General features: G+C 45.3%; 1 protein-coding gene across 2 annotated transcripts; it reads left to right on the top strand.

Annotated features, from left to right (window-relative positions):
* On the top strand, positions 1-27,677 carry TTC9 (tetratricopeptide repeat domain 9). Of its 2 annotated transcripts, none has more exons than XM_042791238.1 (3): positions 1-416; positions 21,871-22,053; positions 23,302-24,179. In XM_042791238.1, the coding sequence occupies exons 1-3, from the start codon at positions 41-43 to the stop codon at positions 23,361-23,363; spliced, it is 621 nt and encodes a 206-aa protein (XP_042647172.1). In that variant the 5' UTR covers positions 1-40; the 3' UTR covers positions 23,364-24,179. The 2 variants fall into 2 exon arrangements, with proteins under 2 accessions (XP_042647172.1, XP_032840622.2); XM_032984731.2 differs by lacking the exon at positions 23,302-24,179 and adding an exon at positions 26,825-27,677 and having other exon boundaries at positions 4-416.

The following is a 27,677-nucleotide window of genomic DNA, read 5'->3' as shown; positions in this document are numbered from 1 at the left end:
CCGCGTAGGGCGGCGCGGAAGGGCGGGCGGCGCCGCGGCCATGGAGAGGGCGAGCCCGGCGGCGGGGAAGCTGAACGCCGGCGGCCGCGGGGCGGGCGATGGGCACGGCCCGGCGGGGGGAGCCCAGCCGCGGGCGGCGGCGGCCGCCGCTTGCGGCGCGGAGCCGGGCGAGCTGATCGGGCGGGCGCTGGATTTCAAGAGCGAAGGGGCGCAGTGCTACAAGGACAAGAAATTCCGGGAGGCCATCGGCAAGTACCACCGCGCCTTGCTGGAGCTGAAGGCGCTGCTGCTGCTGCTGAGCCAGGAGCCGGCCGGGCAGCGCCCTCCCGCCGCCGCCGCCGCCGCCGCCGGGCTCAGCGAGGAGCAGCGGCAGGCGGTGGAGGCCATCGAGGTTGACTGCTACAACAGCCTGGCAGGTCAGTGGGGCGGCGGGGTCCCCCCGCCTCCGCCGCCGCGCACACACCTCCCTTCTTCCCCTCCGCGGAATAGCGCTGCCTCGCTCCTCGGCTCATTTCACACCCCACACCCCGCACCCCCCCCCCCCCCCCCCCTTCCGTTGTCTTCCATTTTTATTTCTGCTCTCCCGTTCGGCACGGCAGCGTTGCCGGTGCCCCGGGCAGCGCTGGGGAGGGGGCGCCGGGGACCCTCCCCGGGGCTGCCGCCGCCGCCGCCGCCCGGTAACCCCGGCGGCCTCTGCCCCCGCGAGACAGGCGACACGGCGGCGGCGCGTCCGTGGGATGCTCGGACCCGGCGAAACCGTGGCTCGCGAACCGGCCGAGCTCGCAGGCTGGGTTTTTCCCTCAGCCCGAGGTGTCCTTCAAGTCCCTTCGCCGCAGCTCCGGTTCTGGTGCCTGTAATTAACGGTATCGCAGAGGAGAGACTCCTTCCACCACGCTTGATGTAAGGAAGGGGAAGGGTTTGGAGGCTGCTGCAATAGCTCCAAATAGTACTAGATAGAAAAAGGATTTTTTTGGCCTCTTGGCAATGAAAGTTGAAAGCAGATACAGTCCTGGCTTTGCGCTGCCAGTCCCCGCTGTGGACAGTAGGCTTTTGACCATCACTCCCTTTGCTCCCTGCAATCTGTTTAGAAGTGCTGCAGGAAGATGGAGGGGAGGGCTGGGGGGGGGGGGGTTAACTACTTTGTAGTCTGATTCGGAAGTCCTTACAGAGACAGAACTCCTGTTGACTTCAAGGAGCTTTACTCAAGCAGGAACTGCGGGATCAGGGGTTATTTTTGGTCCCTAGCAGCACAGGGATTTTTTTCTTTCTAAGACTGAAAACATCTCTAAAACAAAAACTTGTGCCTAGGTATGTACAGGGAAGAAAGTGTTCATAACCTGGACAAGGTGCACAAAATGACAACAGCAATAAAGCTCTGCTGTTTTCCAGAAGGATGAAGGGTCACTCATTACCCTTTATATCCTTGGGGGGGAAAAGTGGCGAAAATCAGGACATTAGTGTGTCAGCTGTCACCATCACTTGGATTTGGGGTTTCTAGACAGAGTTGGTTAGCTTTCTTTCCTGTTGTCTAGTGCTAAAAAAGACACACAATAAAGCGAATAGTTTGAAACACCAAGCCAGCATCTTCTCTTGTCTTAAACCATGCCAATCTGTTACACTCAACATGCTTTTTGGGCTGTAATGGGGGCACAATTTAGCCCTCTTTCATCATATTTTCAAATACTCTCCCTTCAAAAGCCTGTTAAAATCGTATAGAGGGAGAGGCAGGTGAGATTCCAGAGCGATACCATAATTGCGTAGCTGTGATTGTGTGTCTCTCCAAATTTCTGTTCACAGGTTTATTAAAATCCATTGTATTTGGCAAGGATCGTTTAGATTGGCAGGGTTATACAAAGAGCCCAGAATACTATGAATAATATAGTTTGGCGAGTTCCTGGGCTCAGAAAAGTACTCGCAGGCAGTATCTCTGGTAGATAGAAATGAGACGTGGTAGGTAGAGGGTAGATATAGTGGGAGGGAGGGATGGGATTTGCTTCTGTGGCACTTTCTGCTGAGTATACAAGTTCCACTTGCTAGAATTGTGTCCGCTCCTGCTGACGGAGTTGTCCTTCGTAATGGTCATTGTCCAGCTCATTTACCATTTTGGGTTTGTGTGGGGAATTTTTTTCACAGTTGGTCGTGTCTAATCTTGTCAGCAGTGGCAATCGGACAGTGAGAGAAACGTGCTCCATCTTTAACCTAGATTTGAACAGATTTTTTCCTAAATTTAACCAGTGCGAACACAGGAGGAGATGAGTATAATTAACCCTGGAGTTGCAAGCAGTGCTTTTCCTGGGATAACCTCACAGCAGGTCAAGCTGTCATTTCGCACAGATGGTTGTCACATGTTTTCAGTAGATGGCACGCACAGAGCAGAGAACAGCATTTGTCTCGGAAATGCCTAGCTTTGTGTGTGTCTGCTGGGCTGTCTGCAAGCAATTTCAAATAAATGCCCTGCATGATGTTGGAGAGGGGACCATGCAGTTAACTGGAATTACAGTGTTGTTACTCCTAGCCCAGTCTCAGAGCTCCCATTCTAGGCAGGAGGATCTGTGACTTAGTGGGGGAAGGGGAAAGGGAAGGGGAAAGGGAAGGGGAAAGGGAAGGGGAAAGGGAAGGAACGGGGGGGAGTTTCCCCAGAACTGTCATAATAATTAGTATGCCTTTCTAATAGCAACTTCAGGAGGTGCAGCAGTGGGACTTTATTTTCTAAGTGTGGTGCAGCAGAAGCCACCAGGTTCTTTACACAGCAAGCTCTAGCAGAGGCACCCGTGCATACTGTTAAGAGTTGAAGTCAGTGTTGTTTGGCATGGGGAGGAGGGGAGATGGAGGGAGTTTTGCTTATGAGCACTGAAGGGGTTCCTAGAGCTGTTTTTTAAATAAATAAAACTGCATCACGCCGAGAGCATAACAGCAATAGATATTAGCTCTAGAGAAAGCGTTTTTTCACTTAGCTCTGATGTATACCCGATAGCATTAGCAGCTGTCATCAGACCATCCCTCTTATCAAGTTCTTTTAGCACCTCCGCTTACTCTCTAAGCTTAGCATTTAAGAAGCCCACCTTGCTTCTGCACTGTCATTTTTCATGTGGCCACCACACATCCACCTGTCAGAGCTGTTTTGCATCACAAATATAGATAAACACACACACAATTACTTGTTTAGATGCAGCATACCAGTCAGAGGAGAGCATCAACAACAGGTAGAGATGCACTCAGCCAAATAAGTAGGTGAGAAATATACACCCAAAGGGGATTTGGGGCAATCTCATGGGTGAAGGCTGGGGTGGGTTGTTTGGTTTTCATTTGTTTTGTTGTTGTTTTTTTTTTAATCTGACTTGATTACATGAGTAAGAACATGTGGGCAAACACTAAACTGTCGTCAGTGCCTGTGTTGCCTTGCAGAATGTAAATTTAGGCACAATCATGCACAAAAATTCTTGTTTAGCTCCACTGCTTTTGTAGAGCACTGTTCAAAGGGCAATTCTCACACCGTGAGGTGGGGTGGCCAGCTCTTGTATTTAATTAGATCCCCACAATATTTGGTGTGTTTTCTATGGTCCCCTGTTGTGGAACTGCGTGGCATCACCACAACCTGAACTATTTAGTCCATTTCAAAGGATTCCCAAATCTGTTTTTTAAATTATTGTGATTTTTTTTTTTTTTTTTTTAAATCAGCATAGGATTTTCACCACTTGCCATTGGCAGTGCTGCTGACATTTCTTTCACTAAGCTACTAGCTGGGTTTCAGTTTAAGCTCCAAGAGTTTTGCCTTAAAGGGACTCCCCCTCACATATGCAGAATCCAGTGCTGCCGTGTTCTTACACAGACCTGCCGATACCCCTTCATTTTACCACAAATCTCTCTGATAAATGTCACCAGAGGCAAGAGCAGCAGCATGGCCAAGGCTCCCAGAAATTGCTGGGGTAGGCAAAGAAAAAGCCTACCAGCAGCAGAGCGCCTTGCGGAATGAATGCGGGGCTGTAAGGCAAACAGGCCCTCCTTTATGACTCACTGACGGTCTCTGACCTTGAGGAAGTCACTTGACCCCTTTTTGCCTCTCTCAGCCCTACTGAAAAATAAAGAGCAGGGACCACAATCTCATCCTGATGGTGCACGCAGCTGAGTTTCCCCCAAGTCAGTAGTTTGTGTCTTCTGTTAAAAAAAAAGATGAATGTATGAAGATATGACTGTGGAAAAGCAAACTGGCCCAATAACCCTCAGGTCTTTGTTTCCTTTCCACTCCTACAACATCTTTGATATAGAAGAAGCTTAAACGCTTTATGTACTGCATGCAGGTAGGGATCGTTTACCTACTACAAATGCAATCATTACTCTCATTAAATGCAGTGATTATTTTATTTTAGGCGTTACTGCCTAAAAGTTTACAGGATCAAAAGGACTTATGTTTGCTCTGCATAGAGAAACAAGTCCTAGTTGTTCCAAAGCATCAAAATGCTAAGGATAAGCATAGTTTTAAGCTTTTCTGGTGAGGGAACATGGCAGTGCGATAAGCAAACCTTTGTTGATTTTCCTAAGCACACAGAAATGCTAGAGCTAATCCTGGCGGGAGAAACGGAACCAGGGAAAGAACTGGGGACAAGGAGTGGCACTGGGGGATCTGGGTTTCTAATCCTCCCTCTCTGCACTAACCAGTTGTATTATTTTCATCAGATCTTCCCATTCTTTGAACCTCAGTTTATCCATCTGTGTTTATGAACGCTTGGGAGTACTGCAAGGCTTTAATTACACGAATGTAAATTAAATGTAACATGTTTATATCCCCGTTCAGGTATGTTTAGTTTACTATAGGAGCCTTGGCAGGAGGGCACACGTACCTGCACAGAGTATTACAACACGTAGCCATCCAAGATACATCTCAACCTGGATAATGAGGTTTGGCCCCCTACACGATCAGAAACGTGCACTGGTACCATTCGTGACTATGCAAAGCTCATAGCAATAGTCCCACAAAAGATGGCACTTCCAGCGGCATAGGAACCTCCCAGCACCCTCAGGCTCTGAGCTGGGGTGTACTCCCAACTGTTACCAGTTGCACAGACTTTGGTGAGTGGTCCCGCTGAGAAATCCAAGTAAAAATACTTGTAATACTTAATCCAAGTAAAAATATAACTAAACATGAGAAAAGCTGGTAAAACTTGTCTCCACTGACCACCCACTAGGACTCCTCACAAGGAGTCTCTGCTAAAATCCCATCCCAGTATATAGCTGTTAACAAGTACAGACTCTACCAGGACACATGGTGCTGTGGGTGTTAAAGCAGCCTTGGATTGTTTCTTGATGTGAAGGGTTTTTTTTAATGTGCTGCATCAACAAGAAACACCCTCTGTAAGGATGCCATGCAGTGGGAAAGAGACAGCAGCAAACAGAGCCAGGTGTGGTCTGCACTTTCACAGATTGAGGGGGGAGTTTTCCAGTGCTCCTGGTTTAGATACCCCTACCCAGCCAGAGTGGGTTGAAATATCTTGTTTTACAGGCCTGACGTAATTACTGCTCCAGATAGGTGCAACTGCAGCAGAGAAGAAACACAGGTGACTATGTGTGGTTTTTTAGTGATAGACCCAAACCCTGACATGTATTTAAGAAAGAAGTGGGATTTGAAGTCATTGTTATTCATTATTCTTTAGAAATACCCAGTATTTACCTATTCCGTTTGATTTTGGAGAACAAAATTCTCCCTGTTCAGAGAGTTTCTTGTGTATTGAGAAGATGGGATGGAAATATATCCAGATGTCAGTGGGGTGGGAGGGAGGAAGAGGAAGGATGGCAAGCTGCCACCAAACTTGGTTTAAGTGGTACACGTCTGACAGCATCTCTCTTGCTGAAGCAGGAGACGCATTTTCCTCTGTATATGTCACTATTCTTCCCAAGCCTTTTCAAAACTTGAGGCTCTGGTGGGTTGGTTTTTTTTACAGCCACTTCTACCACATGTTTAATTCCCTTCACATGAGGAAAAGCCTGTCCCAGCTGATCTTGTCACCATTTGCCTGAAACAGTACCGAGAAGGTACAGATCCCCTGGCCAGACTGCCCAGAGGAGCTGCAGTCTTGGTGAGCTGAGATCCATCCAAGTCCAGCTACACTTTACTATGGGAGATGAAGCAGGAGATACCAAAAATAACAAAGCTTCTTCAAGAGCAGAGCAGTGCTTTATTTCTTTACCTAAAGAGTACTGGTTGTTCTCCACCTTGAGAACACCGGTATGTTTTTTGAAAGTTCAGTAGTAGCATATCCTGCCAGCTTTACTCCATCCTCTTCTGGAATGCTGTCCTAGAGTTTCTTCCAGCTAAAGTCCCACAATGAGTCACAGCCTCTTACACCTCCACAGGTTTCCATCAGTGCTGTGCTGAAGATGGCTCAGCTGAGTCGATAAAACCTATTGTCAAACTCAAAGCTGGTTCCCAGTCTATTGCTAAATGCACCCATGAGCTCCATGGTTAACTCCTTTTCTGAGTTGGGCCACCTCTGCATGGTTCAGCAGGTGGAGCATCCTTCTCTTCTTCCTCTGCACTTGGGCTCAGGCCCAGAAATTTCTAACCCAACTCCAGACCTGTTTCTCCAGCATTTCTCCTAAAACCACATATCCGTTCAGCAGCACAGCCCCAGTTCCTCAGTGTCCTCTGAGCAGTACAGTGGATGCTCCAAGAACTGAGGGACATCAGAAATTTTCACATTAGTATTTTAGGATGAGATCTAATGCACAGCTGATAAAGGAGCTGCTGTGAGGAAAGGGACAGTAGAAGTATAAATAAAAGGGGAGGTCTAAATGTTGCCAGGTCCCAGTTTCTCCTTGAAATTGTGCCATCTCACAGAAAATAACATACAAAAGACTATGAAACTGAGGAAATAAAATCTAAAAAGGGAGAAAATACATAATGAAGTTTTAAGAAGTTTACTCTCTATTTATTTTCTTCTTTTTTCTCTCACTTAATGGATAAGAAACTGATATAGAAGGAAGATAGTTGTTTATTAATCTTGTTATTGGCTTATTCAGGCAACCATACCCAGTGACTAATACTGAGGGTTAGAAATTATTTGAAAAAGAGTCAATATTAACTGTCATTAACTAGAAAGTTGTTACTAATGGCTGCTCAGGAATCTGCCTCCCTTTGTTCACTCCTGCACTGCATCTTGGATGGTAAACAGTAATCTTAGGACATTGATGGATGAATGCAGGTAAATCTTCTTGTGGTGGCATGGAGCATTACTGTTCTGTTCTCTTCAACAAAGGTGGTAGAGTCAGTGCAGTTTCTGGAAGCTTTGCTAGACTTGCTGAAGGTAACTTCAGCTGGGGCACAATCACTTGGGCGAGGCTGGGAGGTGGTAGCTGGACACCGTAGCTTGTCCTGTTACTAAAGGCTTGCCTAGGCAGCTGTGAATGGCAACCACTGAAGGTGGGGCTGGAGTAAACAAGTCCGTCTCAGTACAGCCATTCCGAGTTTAGCACACTGCTGGAAACAATATGAAGACAATTAATGGAAATGAATTAGGCACAGTCACGTTTTCTCTCTAAGATAACCCATGGCAGAAGCGACAGCTGGGAGCGACGATCCTTAGCTGTCAGCTCGACGTGCCAGAGCTCCTCTGTTACTGTCCATAGGCAATAGCTAATGTCATGATCTTTACTTCAAGATCCACGCCATTCTCCCCACTCTCCAAAATTCTTGACACACCAGTGCCTTGAGGCTCATAGGCTGGATAGCACCATCTGCTTCTCCTTGGCTTTGTCCTGTGTACCCAGTCCTCCCATCGTGTTTCTCAGCTCAGGAGTTGGGGCTGCTCATGCCCTCTGTGCCTTTACCCTTTGAATTCCTCTGCTAGCTCTTGCAGTTGCAATGCAGCTGTGTCAGACATTTTGACCTGCCAGACAGTTTTTTCCCTTCCTAGGCTTCTCTCATGTCTGTTCTGCCAGTGAGGTCCTCTCATCCCCCTTTGTTATCATACTCTGCCACACAGCACCTTGTTGCACCTGATTCCTTTGCACTGATTTTGCCTGTGGTATATTAGTGCAGGTTGGACCTTCTCTCCCTTCCTGGCTCTCCTCAAGGCCCATCTCTGCTGTGACACCTGCAGGAAGCCAGTCGGTTGGTGCTGGTTACCTATTTATATATAACAAGGAGGAGCACCTCTCTACAACATTGTGTACACGTGCAAGCATGTGACTATATTCTGTATCTTCACACCCTTTGTCTTTCACCTTGATAAAATCACCAACTCTTCTGATCAGGGTCATGCTTGTCCTGGGTAACCATGATTACAACTTCGCCCATCACAGCAGCACATACTCATCTTGAAAGCCTTAGGCTATGTAAGTCACCACCCCTGAACCATTCTGCAATGGCCTGCTAACAAGAATCAGGGGGAAAAAAGCAATCTCATGCTGTTTGTACCTCTAGCAGTTATGGATCTGTTTGCCAAAGAACCTGGAACCACCTGACAAGTCCTGTGTCCCAAGCTCCTGACATCTCAGTGCTGTTCACTCATACGTACCACCAACAAGACAGGAACTGCAACTCTGTACGTGTCCACAGGTGGAGAGAACAACCACCCCTACATTGCTGCACAAGCCTTTCAGGACGCAGGACACTACCGCATTTTTCCTTCTCCAATACATCCATGTTTGGCAGGTCAAATCTCTGCCCTACTAAAGCAAATACTTTTCTAGCCACTGCTCGGTATTCTCTTTCTGCCTTCAGTAGGAGCACTGCCCACTGCATTTACTTGCTGCCAGTTTAGGGGGCTGTCATGTAGATTGTTCTGCATCAATGGCAACGGCAACTACTTTCTTATCAGAGTGGCAGGCAGCAAAACTCTGCTAATCCAGCTGTCAATCTGGTTGCCGCCTGGGAGCTGCTGGGAAGGAGCAGCTGGGTCAGCCAGCAAAGAGCCACCAAACTAGTGTTCCTCAAATTTTGATTCCAAAGCTCTTGTGATGCCCTGATTACAACTGTCCATTTTCATGCCTCTAGTGTTACTCTGGCCTGGCCACATCAGGGACATCTAAACAGCTCATTTCCTTCTTGAGGAAACTCAAGTGAGGTATCTAGCTTGTTATCAGTCTCCTTATTCAGTAAAGCAGGATGGTTCCGGGCCTTCTTGGTAGAACGTAATCAGGCAGTGGTGGAAATTCACTACCAATCTGATGTGTCTGTAATGCTTAGCCTAACATGCAAAGACTGGTTTCAGATCAGTGTAGTTGGATGCTGCTTATCTTAGGTCTATTCCAACTTGAAAGACTTAACTCTTGACTCCAGGCAGCAGAGCTGTTTACTGCTACCTGAAGCAGATGGAGAGGAGAATACAAAGCAAGCAGTGGGGCATCCTTGCCATGCACATCCCCCAGTGCAGTGTATGGGAGAGGAAATTTACTTCTGGAAGCAAACTAAAAGCAGAGGAAGTGTCTGGGACTTGAAAATTTACGTCAGACCTTTAGTGCTTCATTTGGCTATTCCTGGGCTGATGTGACTAACAAACGTCTACCTCCAGTGTGCTGTGCTATCCCTACAGTCACCATCTAATGCACAAATTCACCCTGATACGAAAAAGCATCTTTGTAATATAAAGAATGATCTTTCAACCAACTGCAGGGAAGAAGCTGCAAGGATTCACATTCCTTAGCCCCACTCCTGCTCCCAGAGAGGGAGAGGGCAGAAAGATAATGTCTCACCCACACTTTCATAGAATAGATCCATGGAATGGCCATAGCCTCTACCAAACAGGACCTGCCTGGGGAAGTCATCACCCCACCCAGTTGGTCTTGCAGAAGCCAAACAGTGAGGGAAGGGGTCTGTTATGATGATCTGGAAAACCATCATAAGTCAGCCCTAGCCGTTGTTCTGCAGAGACACCTTTTTTCTTGTCTGGTGCTTCAAAAAGAATCAAATCAGAATCTCTGCCCTGTGCCTGTAGCAATGATTCTCTCATCAACCAGCATGGTACAAATTTAAGCCTCAACTCCTTTACTGACCATAATTTTAATACTAGCATAATTCAAATCCTAGATTGCTATCCTCTTAAATGCTTTGCAGTGATTAATTGCTTAAGACACAGTAGTGCATTTGTGTTGCAAGGAAACCAGAGCAGTATAAGATCCTCACCTATATTGGAAGTACAAAAAAAAAAAAGTATTAATTTTCCTTTATACATTCTTTAACTGCTGCGATGGAGCTCAAACTGAGGCAGCTCAGGAGCTTTGCTCATGGGGTGGGGGTGGTAAATTCAATTAATAGATTAATACAAAATAATTTTTAAAACCCAGGGCTGATTAACTTGGAGTACAGTGCCAGAAGGTATCATGGAGTTAAAGAACCTAATAAGGTTAGAAAAGAAGGCTTAGGCACATAACTAATCAGAACATTCACTGCTGTATTAGATAGGATAAAATCTGTAAAGCAAATATTACATTTTCATGCTTGAGAACCACTGCTAACTGGTTTGGATTTATGAATAAACTTCTCTTAGACTTTAATTTTCCTGTCCACAGCCATGTCACATAAATGACACAGTCATCCTGTGATCAGCTAGCATATTCACATCCTTTTCCTCTTTGGTTGTTTCCAGCTCACGAGCTCACAAATTCTAGCAAAAATTCTTAGTAGTCCCAAAGAGCACGGTCTTTAATTCTGTATCACCAACTTCCATCCCAAATAAACTTATTGCTGTGTACCAGGTCATGTAGTTCTTTTTATATCACATTGTGGTCCTCATCCCTTTTGACAATACCTTCCAATTTCACAGTCAGTAGGGCACTCCTACTTTTACATGGGGGTATTAACAAAACACTAAACAAGCTCAATTCTGAAATTAAGTCCTGAGGTATTCTACTAGTGATCAATATGCTTGTCAGCAGAACCCATTTCAGCCTCTGTAGCCACCACATAATTCTTATACTATATCTTCACCTTTCCTGTTGTAACCAGAAAGGCACAGTCAAGACAGAGAATTGGATTATTGGCCTGATTCTGTACAATGATCCCGGTGTTCCCGGTGCCTGAAAACAAGATCTCCTCTTGGGGTGGAAGTTACCCTCCATGTGCTCCAGATCAGACACCCACTCCTACCTTGTTCTTCCACTGCCAGCAACACTCTACACAGACATGGTTTATGAAGGGTTTGGGAACGATCCAAGATCTTTTCCTGAAGCACTTTGCAACAACTTATATTAAAGAGAAGACATCTTATTAGAGGATTGTCTTATGCTCCTGCACAGTTCAAACCCTGTTTTTTTCAAGTAAATAATATACTGAATCATTCCTCTGGTCTTTAGTTTATCTGTTTTCAATCTGATTTCCAAAGGAAATGAGTCATAAAGCACGTGTGTTTTCTGTGGTATGCCTGTCAGTCCCCCCTCGATAACTTTCAAACCTGTTGGCCAACTAGATATGATGGAGAGACAGAAGTCTTAATGATAGTAAGTTTATGTGGTATAAATGGAGGGCAGGGAAGAGTCAAGATCACTAGAGGCCCAACTACATAGAAGGGTGATGCTTAAGCTCACTTTGTGTTATCTGTCAAAGTTCAGCCAGGTAACACAGCCTGACACAGCCAGAGTTAGTTGGCTCTGTTGCTGAAAAAACGCTCTTGTCTAAGTTTTAGTGCATTTTTAAGGAAGATAAGGTTGAGAGCTTTGTTTTATACCTCTCTCTCTTCAGTTAGTTAGAAAACAGTTGACTTGGGCATCCTGTGCCTCTTTGATTCTGCCAGTTCTCCTCTCCATCCCTCCCACTGAGACCATAAAGGTTTCTCTCAGTTTCAAAACATCATTTAAATGGAAAGGCATTGGGCTACACTGGACCTGGATAAAGCACATGAATGGGTTATTATTTTGATGAAGGAAGTGTTCCTCCCCATTTGACTTTCCCATCTTGCTAGATGCGTTTTTTCAGCTAGGGAGAGTTCAAGGAAAAACCAAAAACATTTCAGTCCCTATCAATTATACATGGTATGAATACACAAGGAGGTGGCCCCAGAGACAGCCTGCTCGCCACCCCTTAGCAGCCTCTGCAATTGTCAGCTCTTCCACATGTCCTGGGAGGTGAACTGTGAGCCACCACAGGGCACAGCACACAGATGTCACGCAGCCACGTCACCCTGCCTTGCTTGTGGTACAGGATAAAGTGCTAGCTTTCATCCCAAATGGAACATGCTGCAGTAAGCCAGGCTTGAGGCAACTGTGGCATGCACAACTGTCAGTGACTTCACTGGAGAGCCTTCAAGCTGTTCCAGCTGCGTTTCACAGTACCGCTGTCAGTTGTTTGAACCACTATGAGCAAAGGATGCTTTACACTTTAGCAGAGAAGGCAGCTTGAAATCCGTCACTTCCTCCAAAGTGTTCCCCAACTTAGAGAAATTGCCTTCTCTCACATGGGTTTGGAGAAAAACACAAGCCACAAAAAAAACAAAACAAAACAAAACAAAAAAACCACAAACAAACAAAAAAAACAAAAACAAAAAACAACTAAAACCAAACCATCATTCCATTAAGACCTTAGTTTCACTGTTTAATATACTCTGGTAAGAATCACAAAATATTTGATAGCACTTGTTAGAGTTGGACTGCTGTTGAACTCCAGGCAATTACTAGATGGTTGTCACCATCTGATGTTGCTGATCTCCAATAAAATTCTATGTACTTTTCCCTTGTGAAAATGACTCAAGAGACCAGATTCCTCCAGTGGGTGTCAGTAGCAACAGGAGGCCAGAGGAGGAAAGGGTATGATGTAGAGAAGGTGCCACAGTGAGAGAGTAAAGCAACACAAGGTGAACAAAAGCAAACAGCAAGAAAGAGGCGGTGGAATAAACAGCAACTGGAACAGTAGATCTGAAGGCCAAACATATCTAAAGTCATATTGACTGGACTAAAGTACTAATTTTAAAAGATAAAGACAGGTTACAGATTACTAGATGAGTATAAAGTCAGAGGGGAAGAAACCTCCAGGGGATTTAACCTGGCAGATCAACAATAACAGCCTTGGCAAAAACAAACAGAAGGGACTTCCATCGCTTCTAACATGGCTGTAGGAGCAGCTAGTGTTTATGGATAATATAGACTCAAAATGATCTAGTAGTTAAAAGCTCTCTGAAGCTCTTGCTCTACCTGTGCTTTGCTAGGACTTTGCTCCTACCTCTCCTGGCTGGGAAAATCAAAGGCATGGAGATTAGCAGACGCAGTATGGAGATCATCTCCACCCTAAGGTCTTTATTTTGTTAGAAGAAAGATTTGCTGGTACACAGCTGGCGGCAGATTTTGACTTCAGAAAACAATTCTCATTTGCTTGACATCTAGTTTTTAACCACTTCTTTAATATTACCATAGCTAAGCATTTTCAGTAAGCCTCTGGTTTTGACCAGTAACTATAGGAACTATAGGTCAAAATACTCTTTCAAAACAGAATCTATGGGGATCACGTGAAAAGTTTGCTGAAATTCCTTGCTTCTCAAAGCTTGGCCCTTTGACGGAAAACTACAGTATTATATCACTGGATTTATGACAAAAAGGAAGAATAAATAACCACAAACTTGCCTTAAAGTAGCCTAAGAATAATTTTAAAATAATGAACACTTCTAAAGAACTGCACTCTTGATAATTGGAAAAGTCTGAAATATGGGAACATAAACACACAGCAAAGGCAGATATCATTCATGCCTGCTGTTACTTAAGTGCTCACATATTCACATGTCTGGCTAGGCTGTTGCTCTGTCATCCGCCAACAGGACCTTCTGATAGGAATTAGCACTGAATGGCAGCTGTCAAGGAAAACTGAGGACCATTCATGCTCTGAGTGTTACAGGACAATCAGTAACGGGACTGCAGAGCTGAACAGCAATTCAAGAGTCTTCTATCCATACCCATGCATGGTACAAGTGTACAAATAAGACATATCCCAGGCAATGTTTGCTTAAGCTGTTCTTAAACATTTGCAAAGCTAGGATCCTTCACAACTTCCCCAAGCAGTCTCTTTCAATGTTTCACTCTTCACTGCTAGAAAGTTCTTCCTAGCTGAAATGTAAGCCCTCTTCTTACTTCCCTTGTACAATAAGAACAGATTGTATCTTGATTATACCCTTCTTTGCATTACAGGTTGGGTTTGTTTGTTTTGTTTGGTTTTTTGTTTGTTTGGTTTTTTGTTTGTTTGTTTTTTAGTTTTTAAATATATGAACAGTGTTAGCCTGTCTTCCCTCACTGTCTTCTTTAATTCTTATATTCTGTCTTCTCTGGACCACTTGTTAGTGTCAGGGTCCTCCTGTGGATTACATCCACATTTTCTTTCAAGATTGGCATCCAGAATGAGACACCGTACTGTCACATGACTTGCAAACTGCTTCTTTTCATACATGCTGGTGTGCATTTTTCTTCATTAAGAGGATAGCCTTGTTGACTTTAGCTGGCGATCCACTTCACTCCCCAGATCCTTTTCAGGAGAACTGCTACCCAACCAACCGTTCCCCTGCTGTACTTACACAGTGGGGGTTTTCCTGCCTAACTGCAGGTCTTTTAACTTGCTCCTGTCAAATTGCATCCTATTTTTATCAGGACACCAGCAGTTTGTGGGGATCCTTTGGAATTCTGCTCCTGTCTTCCAGCCTACACTGGCTCCTCACATCATGATGTTAATCTGCAAATTGACTAGAGGCAGTCTGTCACTTAGGTCTTTATTGACAATACCGAATACCAGGGGCCTAGGACAGATCAGTGCAGCACCCTACTTCATATTGTCTTTCAATTTAACAGAGTTAAGTCTATTCATTCAGACCATGCTCCTTCAATTTGCTTAAGAAGATGTCACTAAAATTTGTAATTTGACTAGCGTAAAAGCCAAGATATGTAACATCTACTGTTTCTCCTTTATCTTCAAGATTGATAACCCTATGGCAAAATAAAGTTAAATTGATTTGCTCTGACAGCTCACATTAGCTGGTACTTATCTCCTTGTTACCAGCCCTGTGCACTCCAAGGGATGGCAATAGGCAGAGCCCTAGGGTGGGCTGCCAGCCAGAAAAAGCCTGACACACAGGCTCAGCAGTTCCTTTGAGAACTAGGTATCTCTTAATGTGCATAATGGTGGAAGCATCAGCATACTTCAGTCATTACTACTCTCTCTCTCTCTCCTAGAAAAGCTAATTGAAACAGTGAGGTCAGGATCTCTCTTCTGGAAGAGGTGTGAAGGACTTGGGAGCAACAGAGAACCGAAGGAGACCATTGGAAGGAAAGCATGGCCAAGAAGGAAGGATGGGGAGGAACAGTTCGTATCTGTCTACAAGTTGAGAGGCAGGCTGAGAAGAAGGGGAAGGCAGCTTGGAAGAGGTGGCTGTCTTGAGGCTCTCCAAACATTTGTAGATCCACACCTCATTTAGCATTAATCCCTCCCTATGGAGAGAGGCAACCTGTCATACAGTTTGAATTTTAATTTTCCACACATTTCCCTGCAAGCAGAAACATACGGGCATGTTTAGGCCTTTTTGGTACCTGGAGAGGAATAAATGAGAGCCACTGGCTGGAAACTTGTACGGTCATTCCGATATTCCCTTTTCATCCCATTAAGCTTGTCCAGGAACTAGGAGTCAGCTGATCAGATTATTGCCAGACATTATCAAGCTGTCTATAATTAGCTTTTTATTGGTGAGAAGCCAGAAAATCCTCTTTGTTTGCAAGCTTGGACTATAGAGAAAGAAGAGAAATATTTCATGGAAGAGATTGTTTGGAAACTGTAGACCCTAATTAGTGTCTCAGCCCAGTAGTGAAGGTCTTAATCAAATGTCTGAATAAAATCCTGAAGCAGTTACACCAAAGCATCAATCATATATTTTCTAGAGTAGAACCACAGCAAGAATATGCACCATGTTCCTGCAATGGAAACAGATTTTAAGCAAGCTGCTGGCTGCTGTGCTTAGGGCAAGATAATATCAGAAAGCAAAGTATTTGCAGAATTTAGTTGTGGTTATTTCTGGGAATGACAATGTCAGTTTTTGAAATACATGTTGAGTTTGTAGTGGTTGGAGTACCTAGCACTTACTAAGGAGTAATAATCCACATAGGCTGTTAAACTCGAGTTGCAGGGTCAAGAATAAGTACAGTAAAGAGGGAATGTCCACTTCAGGTTTAAGCAGTAATGGGTTTAGCTACTTCTCTGCTTTGCAACCAAACAAATCAATACAGGCTGTGGTTTTTTGTTGTTTGTTTTTTTTGTTTGTTTGGGGTTTTTTTGTTGTTGTTGTTTTTTTTTTCCCCTCCAGTCTAAGGGGTATAAAACAAAGGTTATTTGGATTCAGGCCCTTTTGCATGGGTATACAAGAGTGGTTCAGCCACATGACTTGCTATTAACTCTTGCATAGGACACCTGCTCCAGTCTCCAGGGTGTATTTGCAAGGGTTAGCTTTCAACATTGCAGGTTCATATCCCTTGGTGAGTATACCCAGGAGAGGAAAAGGTGATTCAGAGCAGGAATGCGGCTGTGGTTAAGTGATCTGCTAGAGGAGCTGCTACCATACACACTGAGGGAGACTAGTTTCCTCTGCTTGGGATTTCACAGCTATAAACGCTCCTCTTCATCCCCAGGCTGGCTGCACGGTGCCTCTATGTCCTTAGCACCTTGTCCCAAACCCTCCACTCCACTTCTCTCCCCAGACTTTGCCTCCTCAGTAGACCTCAACTCCCCACTCATACACCCCTTTCACCACCCCAACAGTTCTGGGCCTCAGTCCCCACACTCCACAGGGCTCTCAGCCCTGATCTCCTCCCCTTGCAAGCATCTGTGTCCCTGTCTTTCTGTCATAACCAAGACAGCCCCTCTCAGCTTGGTTTCCAGTTTCTGCTCTTCTTTCTTCCTGTGACCAGTGAGCCAATAAGAGAATTCTTTTGCCAAGTTTCCAAACCCCTGCTTTTTCCGAGATCAGATTGTGCCCAGGGTGGACTGAATATTCAGTGGATTTGGGTACCAAATTCTAAAGCATCTCTACAGAGTACTATACACAGTACTATACTGCTTTTATTTTCAGAAGGTTATCAGTTGGCCAGCTATAGATTACCCTAGGGGTAACAGAAGGCACCTGCTTGACATAAATGATATCTGCCAGATTTCAGTTTGCAAAGCCAAACCATGAGAGGGCATGAGACAAATTCAAAGAGACGATCACCAGAGATCTTTAACAAGGGAAAAATATGTTTCCCTAGCCTGTTTTTCAAAAATACCTGAACAGTCTTGGCTGACATTTTCCAAAAGGAGACATCAAAGGCAAACATCGCACATGGAATATTTTAGTCCAATACCTTACAAGACCAACAAAGTTATCAGCAGCTGACTCCAACAGTGGAAGGCACAAGGCACTCTTAAAAATAGGCAGTGCTACCAGCTTACCTAGGTGATAGCAAACTGCAGACAAGACAGGAGTTTGTGAAATATGAACTTGCAACCCAGGATATTCCTGTAGGGCAAGGGCATTTTCATCTCCCAGAACAACAGCAAGGGAATTCCTGTTATGACTAACACAGTGTGCTGAGCCCAAGGAACATGCCAGGGGGTAGGGATACACTAACATTGTTTGCACAGTAATTTGGCTCACTCTCTTAAGTGTTCTGTAACATGGATAGGTCTTAAGCCTTGCCTACAGTGGGAATTTAGCCACTGGTATAAACTGTGTCTGGAGGATTGTTCTGGCATGCAGATTTAGCCTTTGGTGAAAATTACCAGGTAGACAAGGCTCTTGATAATGTTGCTCAAAATCCCCATGTTAAAACCCGTACATCCTACTTCCAGACTTCGCTCCTCCAAAATTAGAAGCCTGTTTGGGCCAAACTGAGCTATTTGCATAACCTGCAGAGGTATTCACACAGAAGAGGTTTCTCTGGTAAGATGCTGACAGCACTTTCAGTTGAACTTCATTTTGAGGGCTCAGAGAACAGCTATAAAATTGAGGAAAGCTGAAAAACACAGCGTTTTTTAGTAAGAGTTGCTAGGCGTTTCTTTATGCACGCTGTTAAAGAGAAGATGGAGTGACTTGATCAGTCACAGAGTGCCAGTGCAACAAGAAAACACAAGCTTTTCAGGGTAGCAAAGGTGTGGCTAGTGATTGTATCAGTGGCTAGTAATTGCAACTAAGCAAAAAAAAAAAAAGCAGTATAAAAAAGTAGTAACATTTCTTAAACAATTAAAGTATTTAACCTTTTGGAGAAAAGGGCTGTCATGGATCCTTTCTCACTGGCACCTGTCAGACCTAGATATCTTCCTGAAAAACACTCTGGAATTCAAAATTAATTCAGGGTGCAATAAAGCAGAATCCAAACCCCTCAACTGCTGGGATTTTAGTTACAACCTCCCACCATTGCTAACCACAGCTACTGTTAAAGGTTACAGGTGTAGATGTATTTTGGCTCTACAGGTGCTTTAATCTTTGTTTTGCCTAACCTTGTGCTGAGCAGGGCCACACAAATTAACTCTAACGGTATGGTTATCTACTGGTACCAGATCTGTACTGCAGCGCATGACACTGGCTGGCATAGATTGAGTCCACAAATTAAAATTTAGAAATCTAGGCTTAACACTCCTTTTATGAAGAAAAACAGCCAAACTTCCCATTTTCTTGCTTAAACATCAACAGTCAGTTGGGAAGCGTGATGGATAGGGCTCCTCTATCAGAGCTAATAGCATTAACCTTCCCCCACTCCCCATGGCACATTTCAGCCAGTAGTTTCAATACGGCATATTTTACAGCAGACAGGGACTCTTCATCACCATGTGACACACATGGCTTTAAAAATTAGGAGTTACTTATTGCTTAAGCTGACACAATAAATCAGCTGCCAAATTGAGAATGATAGCTAAGTATGATGGATAGCCATCGCACACTGCAGGGAAGCAGGACACCCTACATTGAGCTGGAGAGATGTAGCCACCAGATGCTGTATTACAATGACAAGAAGGCATGCAAGGAATGAAACTATAGTTTGCATCTGCAAGTAAAGAGCATCCTTCTAATCACCAGAGAGCTACTAGAGATGGTGCTGTGCAGGATCAAGCCCATGCAGTTTCAAGAAAGCAGGAGGAGCTGGATAAAACTCTCGGTTTGGTCACTTTGCGGGAGCTCTACACCTCAGAAGGATTCACTGGAGGCCTATTATGAACCGAGAAGGAGGGTGATGAGGTGTTTGATGTGGTAAACAAACACTCCCAGACAGAGATGCACATGTCTGTTTAGGAAAACAACACGTTTTCAAAACAATTCTCCTCTGACTGAATTAGGTAGGAAGGACAAGGATTCCATGTCTCTTCCCTTTCTGAAAGCTGAATTACTAACAGCCTCAATATTTGCATTGAATCACAGTCCATTAAGATCATTTCAGTCCACCAAGAACTGAAAGCACGCACTTCTAAATATTTATAAGAGAGATACTCCCTGCAGGTTCATTTCCAACAGCCACTTCCAACGCTGGCTCTCCAAATGGCCAACTCTTCCAGCAGAACTGTTTCCTGCACATCCATCTGCTCGCTTTGTTCGGATAAACACGCGTCTTTCCCACTAGCCATGCGGTACTGACTTCCCTCTGCTGCGTGCATGGTTAGTGGGGATGCCCCGCAGGGTCTTTGCTGTGAGTGTGAGTCACAGAAAGAACCCAGCTGGGTATCTGGAAACCCATCTGAGTTTATGAATTAGCAGGATGTGGGAGACTTACTCTTTTCTTTAAACCAGTCCGTGAAGCAAGTCCAATACGGAATTACTGAGTTAATATACATGAATAGTCTGCCTGTCATTTCTCACAGAGTCATTTCTATGACTCTGACTGGAAATACCAAGTAGTAAATGAACAGTGTGACTGAAATCCACCCCCCCCAGTTGCTCTGAAAGGCAGTTTCACAGAACGTGAAAGGCTGGATCAGATTGGCAGTGTGCAAGAAAGCTACTGCCACTGCTGTACATGCTACTGGTCAGCATATAAACAAAGAAATCCTGTTTCCAGGGCTGTGAAGCCAGCAGTAAATTTGCACAGCCATCTTTTTAATAGCTTTGAAAAATAAAGGAAAACAAGGCACAGTCATTTCAAGCTCCATTAGAAACAAAGTGAGAAAAATCAGCACTTGACAAATAGAAAGGGGCAAATTCTGCATGAGGAAATGCTGCTAAGCTTTTAGAAACATATGTGTTTTTTAACTGGCAATCAAATAGCGAGTAAGCGGATGCCTTTGAAATGCCTATGCACTTTAATGGCAGGAGCTGTTAAAATATATTGAGAGTCTATCATTAAAGCAAATGGGACAAAGCTCTTCTTAGTAATTACTGCATCACTCAACCAAACGTACCAGCAGTGGGGCTAGTTCTGCAGTCCTTGCTCAACATATCTGTATCATCAGTTCCCTACTGGTAAAAGCCTGTTTATGATTGTTCCTAGTTAGCTATTTAAGCTTTAAAGGTGTACTAGGGTTAGGAATGTATTCTGTCCGTGTTAACTGATCATAGACTAGGACTAATTTAGGTTGGAAGGACTCTCTGGATGTCATCTAGCCAACCTCCTTCACATGAAATGTGAAGTGAGATACAGAGAGGGTGAAGGGGATCAAGAACTATATCCACTGTATCCTCTCAGCTGTGGGCTGCAGTTACCATGCAAAAAATGAAGTCTGGCTGTTCATTGGTGACACCTGAACTGTGATAACTTGGATTTCCAGGAGCAGGGAGTCCTCTCCTTTCCAGAGACATGCTGAGTAACACCACCTGCCATGGGAAATTTCTCTCCATGCCCTGGCACTTAACACTGCCAGCCTCTGAGCTGATCCTGCCTTCCTTCCCCAAATTGTGTCATTCCCAAAGTTGCCTTAGGTTGCAGCACCAGGCGGGCTTGTGGACAGCACAGCTTTCTTCATTTCCCTAAAGACTGTGACTGCACCCTGTCCTATTCTTGTCAGTGTTGCCCAAACCATTCTTAATGCCCAGTATGCCTAATGAAGTTAACTTGCCAGACTAGAGCACTACAGTAAGCCACGAAGAGGGCTGTAAAGCATGCCTCAAGGATCTCCCCCTTTCCTCTTTATTTCAGTCCTAGTCATGGGAAGCTCACTGCGAGGATTTTCAACAACTCCTTGACCTTTATGCAGCAATTGTCCTTCAGCACACAGAGTCCTCAGCGTGCTGTTTCTTCACAGTGCTTACCTTTTCCTTTAGGAAGTCAGCAGAACAGACCTCTTGGCATGAATTTGTGTTGCAATACAAGCAACACAGTGTAGCACACTTGCTCCCTGTACTACAACTCCAGGTGTCTCTGGTTTGCTAGCAGCACACCCCAACAGAGGAGAGCCCCTTCTTATTTCTGATAGCAAAACTCCATACAGGACCTTCTGGAAAAAAGGCAATTACATATTACTTGTAAACCTAACAGCTTTGGATTAAGCCAAATACAAAATTTGATCCAATTTAGCCCATTTTTGGCTTGTTAGATAACTGTTTGACTGCTTTTTTGTACTTTCCAGAGCTCCAGCCCTCAGTCTGAGAAGCCATTTGACCACAAATGAAGCCAGGGACCTGCCATGAGACCCCACAGCATTCCCGCTCTGGGGAGGGATGTAGGGATGTTTTTGTTCTCGCTCTCCACTCCCTGCCCCCCGACCCCACCTACACCCGCACCCTGGAGCAAACACAATCCCTTCACTTTTTGCAATGCCAAAAATAGATGTGTTGGTATTCAAATTGCGAACAATTGGGTTTGGCAAACAATCCGTATGACTGCACCCTTTCTGAATCATGGGGCTGAGTCATTTCCCTCACCTAAACTGCTCTTCCCCGGTGCAGATTGCAGGAGCAGGGAGAAATACATCACTAATATTCTTCCGTCTGTCTGTCTCCCCATCATCCCCATCCCCTGCAGCCTGCCTGCTCCAGGCCGAACTGGTGAATTACGAGCGAGTCAAGGAGTACTGCCTCAAAGTGCTTCAGAAAGAAGGCGAGAACTTCAAGGCGCTCTATCGATCGGGAGTGGCGTTTTACCACCTGGGTGACTTCAACAAGGCCCTCTACTACCTGAAAGAGGCAAGATCCCGCCAACCGACAGGTACGGGGGGCAGTGGGGATGTGGCTTTGCACTGAGAGCTTCTGCATTTCTTTTCACGAGACTTAAGTCTGTCCCTGGCTCCACTGCATTGATTTCCATAGGGATGAGCATGAGTCAGTGTGCCCTTAGCTGTATACCCCTTCAAGCACCCTCTCATAGTGTAGCGGGGTTGCAGTCCCCAAAGATTAACCACTGCCGAGGCTGCAGCACAACCTGGAAGATGACAGTATTGCTGGAATGCCATCTGTGTGGAGGGGATCCTGCCTCTCTTTCCCTCCCCAGTTTATTTTCAAAGAAGAAATCAGGATGAGGAAGAGTGTATCGTGACCAGTACATTTTCTGACTCTTTGAGAAGCAGCTTTTTCCCCTTAGCAAAGCCAGGAGACTATTTATAATTCTCAATAATCATGCTCTCCACCATCTCAGTAAAGGTTAAAAAAGTATTCTTTTTTGATCAAAGAGACAGATGTTTACTCACAAAGCATTCATCAGGATGTTTCACCTTTTGCTCTGAAATCAGCCACTTGCCTATTCAAGTATCTGTTATCCACGTGTTAAAACCCAACAATTCATTTTGGGACAGCAAAGAAATTATATATTCAAACAACTTGGCCTTGCCAGAGCAACCACCTTTATGCTAACCTACCCAACATCAGAGGGTGGGTAGAATGCATCTCCATGAGGCAGAGATGGTGCTTTTATATTTCAAATAGCAATAGGGAGGAAAGACCACACTATGCTTTAAACCATTTCTGTTAAAAAAAAAGGAATTTTGTAATGCTGAAAGTTAAATTAAAGGATCAAAAGAAAGCAAAACAGAAGCCATGTGCAAAGAAAACCCCACGGAGCAGCTCTTCCACCTGAACCTGAGAGGGAAGAGCAAAAACTGGTTATGAAACAGGAGTGAGCCTGGGGCCTGGCAGAGCACGGTGGAGCTGATGTTCAGTGAACTAGAGGAGGCCGGGGAGGCTGTCGGAGCTGGTTGTGCTTGATGTCCTACAGGCATTGGCCCTGCAGGGCTCCTGCGGTGGCTTTGCCCTGGAGGAGCACCAGGGAGGGTGTGCTTAGGTGTGTGCCAGGCTCCTTCCTCACCCACCTCCCGTAAGGGTGCTGGTCCCATCTGCTGCGCTTGGCCATGGGCTGTGGGCAGTCTGACTGCACAGCTGTGTGCCCCACACTCCTTGAGCAAATGTGCTTAAAAGCACAGTTGAGCCTATTTTGGTTTACAGTGTGCCCTTCTGCTTTCAGCCCTTGCCAGAACAAAGAAATGGAGACGGCTGTGCAAGAGAAAAATCGTCAGCGGAAAATAAGTTATCCTAACCTTGGAGTTCTGACTAAACTCAGATGTGAAAAAGTCTTCTTAGATGAGCCACTTTGCTTCCATTTTTTAAATATGTATTTCTTTGCTCCCCCACACCCCTCGTGATACTATTTATTTGGTATCCCTCATTGCTTCTTGAAATAAACACTAATTTATTCAGCAGCAACAGCTTCAAATACCACAGCTTGCTGCAAAAACATACCAGAAAGTGTCCCCAGAGGCCCTTAATGTATACAAAAAACAGTTCTGGCCTTCAGCTTTGCATCAGAGACTCTTCCCTGTTATTGTTAGACCATTCAAGGCCAGTGTTGAACTGTTTTATTTATGACTGTGGAAAACCTAAAGGGTATTCAGGGGGAAAGAAGTGAATACATACAGTAAGAAAGGATGTGGCTGTTAAAACACAGTAGTAGGAATCAAGTAACACTATCAAGAATTATTACGTGACCTGGAATAAGTCAGCGTCTCCACTTTCAGTGTCTCCACCTGCAAAATCTGATTTTTTTCCTTTATCTGATATTTCACTAGGCTCACTGGTAAAAGCACTTGGTTATTATTACAGTCATGTTCTGTGTGTTCTTGTTGTTCTAATAAGAAATGGTTTTGGTACAAATCACTGGCAGTTATTCTCTTTGGTGGGGGAGATTTTAAATAGTAAAGAGGAATTAGCTAGCAAAGGGGTCTACTGCTCTAAAGGGCTCTCAGCACAGCAAATCCCTTATGGCTATCTACTGTCTGTCGAGGGTGAAGGTTGGATTTGGCCTGATTTCTTATGCTACCTCCAAACAGAACTCACAAAAGCAGATGGAAATAACACAAGATAATCGTATAACCCTCCTTACTAAGGGAGAGGGAAGCCGCTGTTAAGTTGTGCAAAGCACACATGCAGCCCTCCGTGAACTCTGCGTCCCGAGGCTGGCACAGCACGGGCAGCCAAACGTACCCCGGACCTTCAGTCCTTGCTTAGCAATTTCCCACTGGTGGGGCCACACCATCGAGGTAGGTACTGACTGGGATTGAGCCCAGGCCATCAGCTGGCCTCAGAAGTCCTGGGAACAAAACCCAGGCCATGGTGTCTGCACAGCACCCTGGGCTCTGCAGCTACAGGGAGAAGCTGAAATGATCTTTATGATGGCAGGCAGACACTTTGCACAAGGACACAGCGATGATCCTAAGAGCCAGGAGGCATGTTCCCACTGCAGCTTTGCCAGAGTCTCTTTGTATGGGTCTGACCCCTCATCTGAGTTGTCCTTACCTGTGATTTCCACATCAGCTGAAGGGGATCACTTCTTCCTCACTGCGAGAGTCTTCTCTTCATTAACATTTACATGGAGCTTTGAAATACTTCTGCAGGCAGAACTAGTATGGTGCAATAGTGTTTGCTGGAGAAGGCTTGACAAAGACAGGGCTCCACTAATCTAAACAGAGTGCTGTTCTCATTATTAGTGGCCCTCAAAAGGGAAGCAAAACATGCCAAAACCTGCCCTGGAGATTTATAACTACCTTGCAAGGGGAGCATCTCCCGCCCTCCATCAGGCCACACCTTAGTTTGCCCCTGGCTTCCCAGGTGCGTGGGGCTGTGCCATCAGCAGCCAGCTACCTTCCCAGCAAGCCGAAGGGGGCTGGCAGCCCTTCACGGCCCAGGGGTGCACCGAAGCCCCTCGGCCAGGCAGCTGTGCTTCCCTAACATGCCCACGCAGTTACCTCCTGCCCCGGGACAGGCCTTCACAGCACCTTTACGCTGCTGGGTGTTTGTTAGCCACCTGCCTACCATGTGCACTGGGTTTATTTTAGGCCTAAAATTCAGGGCTACTGCCTCAACTGAATTTCTTCACGCCATCAGGCTGTGCAACTAAAACCAATTCTGTTTCTTAAGAAGCTGTTTTAAAATTTGCTGGCCTGGTAGGAAATGCTAATGCATGAACAGCCCAGGGTGCTGGTGCACCTTATCTAACACAAGCAACAGCAGAACTTGTTGGCTCATTAAGAATGACCCAAATGGGGCAAGTAACTTAATCACTGAATCCCACCCTCTGGACTGACTAGGATGATGCAGCTGAACCTGCAGAAGACCCAGCAGGGAGACCCACCTCCCCAGAGAGAGGCTGAGAAGTCACAACAGCATCCCCACAGCCCAGTGCTACCCCATGGCGTGTTTGAGGAGAGCTCTGTGTGAAGGGAAACCCACCCGGCACACCAGAGATGTCCCCTTCTCCTGTTTCAAGGTATCTTTGCACCCACAACTGCTTTGGTGGGTGCAAATCCCACACTTGCTAGTGTTCTTTGAAAGCTCAAGCACTTCTCATTTCCCTGGCTGGTGTGGAGCACATTGCTGTTTGGATGATGAGGAGACAAGATTGCCCTCTGACTGTGGACTGCAGTGCACTTCAGATTGGTTTCTGAGGATCTAATAACTTAAGTGGACTAAGTTGGCCCTTGTTGACTGAGTAAGTTTGTGAGCAAAGAACCATTTTTCAGTTGATACATAAGTGAAAGTGGCTATTTTTTTGCTTGCGTGTTTCTCATACCACATGGCTTTTGCCACTACGTGGGTGCCATGTGTATGTGAAGTCACCCTCACAATAGTAAATCAACATGATTTGAGAAAAGATTCACCATGACTGCAGAATCATGGGGTCTATCTGGAGACAGTCATTTAGATCAACCTGTGCTTCAGGATGAACAGAACCTCATTGCTGAGGCCAGGAGGTAAAACAAAACTCCTGTGTTCCATGTGCTATGCTGGTGCACTGAAATACTAGAAGGAAAAAGAGGGCTCGGCTTACCACCTGCATAGTGCTGGGATCTCTCTCCAGGGATGAATTGGTGGTTCTCTGCCCCTAGGAGCTTCATTAGGCAGGATGGACAAGGCAGTATGCAGCATAAAGCACATGACAAAAATGCAGACAGTGTCATGGTGGAAGGACTTACAAATGTGAAATTTAAGGCGAGCGAGGGTACAAAGAGAATGTGAAGGATTCTCTTCCCAATTCAAGTCATCATAGGAAAATGTGAGAAGAGTGAAACAGACTGTAAAATGAAAAGGCAGAGCATAACTGTACACAAATGCCTTTAGGGTCTTGCATGCAGGCACCAGGAGAAAGGAAGTCAATGGAGGTGGCGTTCCACAAGACCAGGCAAGGATGGCCTGCATAGTTTCAACTGTGCAAATTCAATTGTACTGACCAAGAGTAATCAGAGAGAAGGTTAAAAACTAGCTGAGGCAAGATGATGAGCAACAGGGATGGCGAGCACAAATCAGACCAGGTTCTCCAAAACCAAAGCTGCAGGGTTTGGTTCAGAGCCCCTTCCAACTGATGCTGTTCCTGCAGGCAGCACTGGAGCCATGTTGCTCCCCAGGTGAGGCACCAAGGATGAAGGTGCAGTGTGTCTGTCTTCCACAGGGAGTTGTAACCACCGTACATATATGTGTGTGCTCTTTCCCTGCAGATACCAATGTCATACGATATATCCAGCTGACAGAGATGAAGCTCAGCAGATGTTCCCAGAGAGAGAAAGAAGCCTTGTGAAAATGAAGCCACTTCAGCTGAAGTGCCCAAGGGGGAACATTTCCTTCCTAGAAGCTCATTTGGTGGATTTTCCTGTTTGCTCTGCCTCATCCTCACCTCCTCATCCATCCACTCTCCCTTGCTCTTCATTGAATCCCAAGTTTTGAAAAAAAAAAAAAAAAAAAAAAGAGACTTAGACGCTGGATATGGCTGCTTGCCAACCGTGGTAATACCCCTTCCCCGTGACAGGAGAGCACAACAGCTACAGCCAGCCTTGTTCCAAGACAGTGTCACACACCTGGAGTAGGCAATGCTGGCGGACCTCTCTGGTCCTGAGCTGACTGCTTATTGCCCATTAGGGAAGCAACCCCCAGAACAACAACTTCCTGACCAGGCAAGTTGGAGACAAACAGTTTCTGCTCTGAGTGATCACTAGAGCTTGGAAGAGCTAAGAAACCAAGAGAGCCGCTGGTCATTTCGCAGGGGATAGCAAATGCCTTTTTACCATCAGTTCCCTCTGCCTGCTTCTCCAGTGTGTGTTACCAGTCTCCAGTGAGAGCTCACATGCTCCCAGTCTAATGCCAGTGAAAACTGTTTCTAAACATCCTCTTAATGAAAGCACAGAGCACCCTACAACCCCCCCACCCCCGCCCCCACAGAGCTGTCCCGGTGCCAGAGGAGAAGGCTGTGGGCTACCACAGAACGCTGAACGGACTGTGAAAGCGTGGTGTACAGTGTGAGGGAAAAACTGTGAAATAATTCATTAAAGGCAAATAAAAATTATTAATAGGCAA

This window comes from Tyto alba, unplaced genomic scaffold, assembly GCF_018691265.1.
Source record: "Tyto alba isolate M040663 unplaced genomic scaffold, T.alba_DEE_v4.0 Super-Scaffold_18, whole genome shotgun sequence".
Taxonomy (NCBI): Eukaryota; Metazoa; Chordata; class Aves; order Strigiformes; family Tytonidae; genus Tyto; species Tyto alba.
This window is presented reverse-complemented; position numbering and strand designations above follow the sequence as displayed.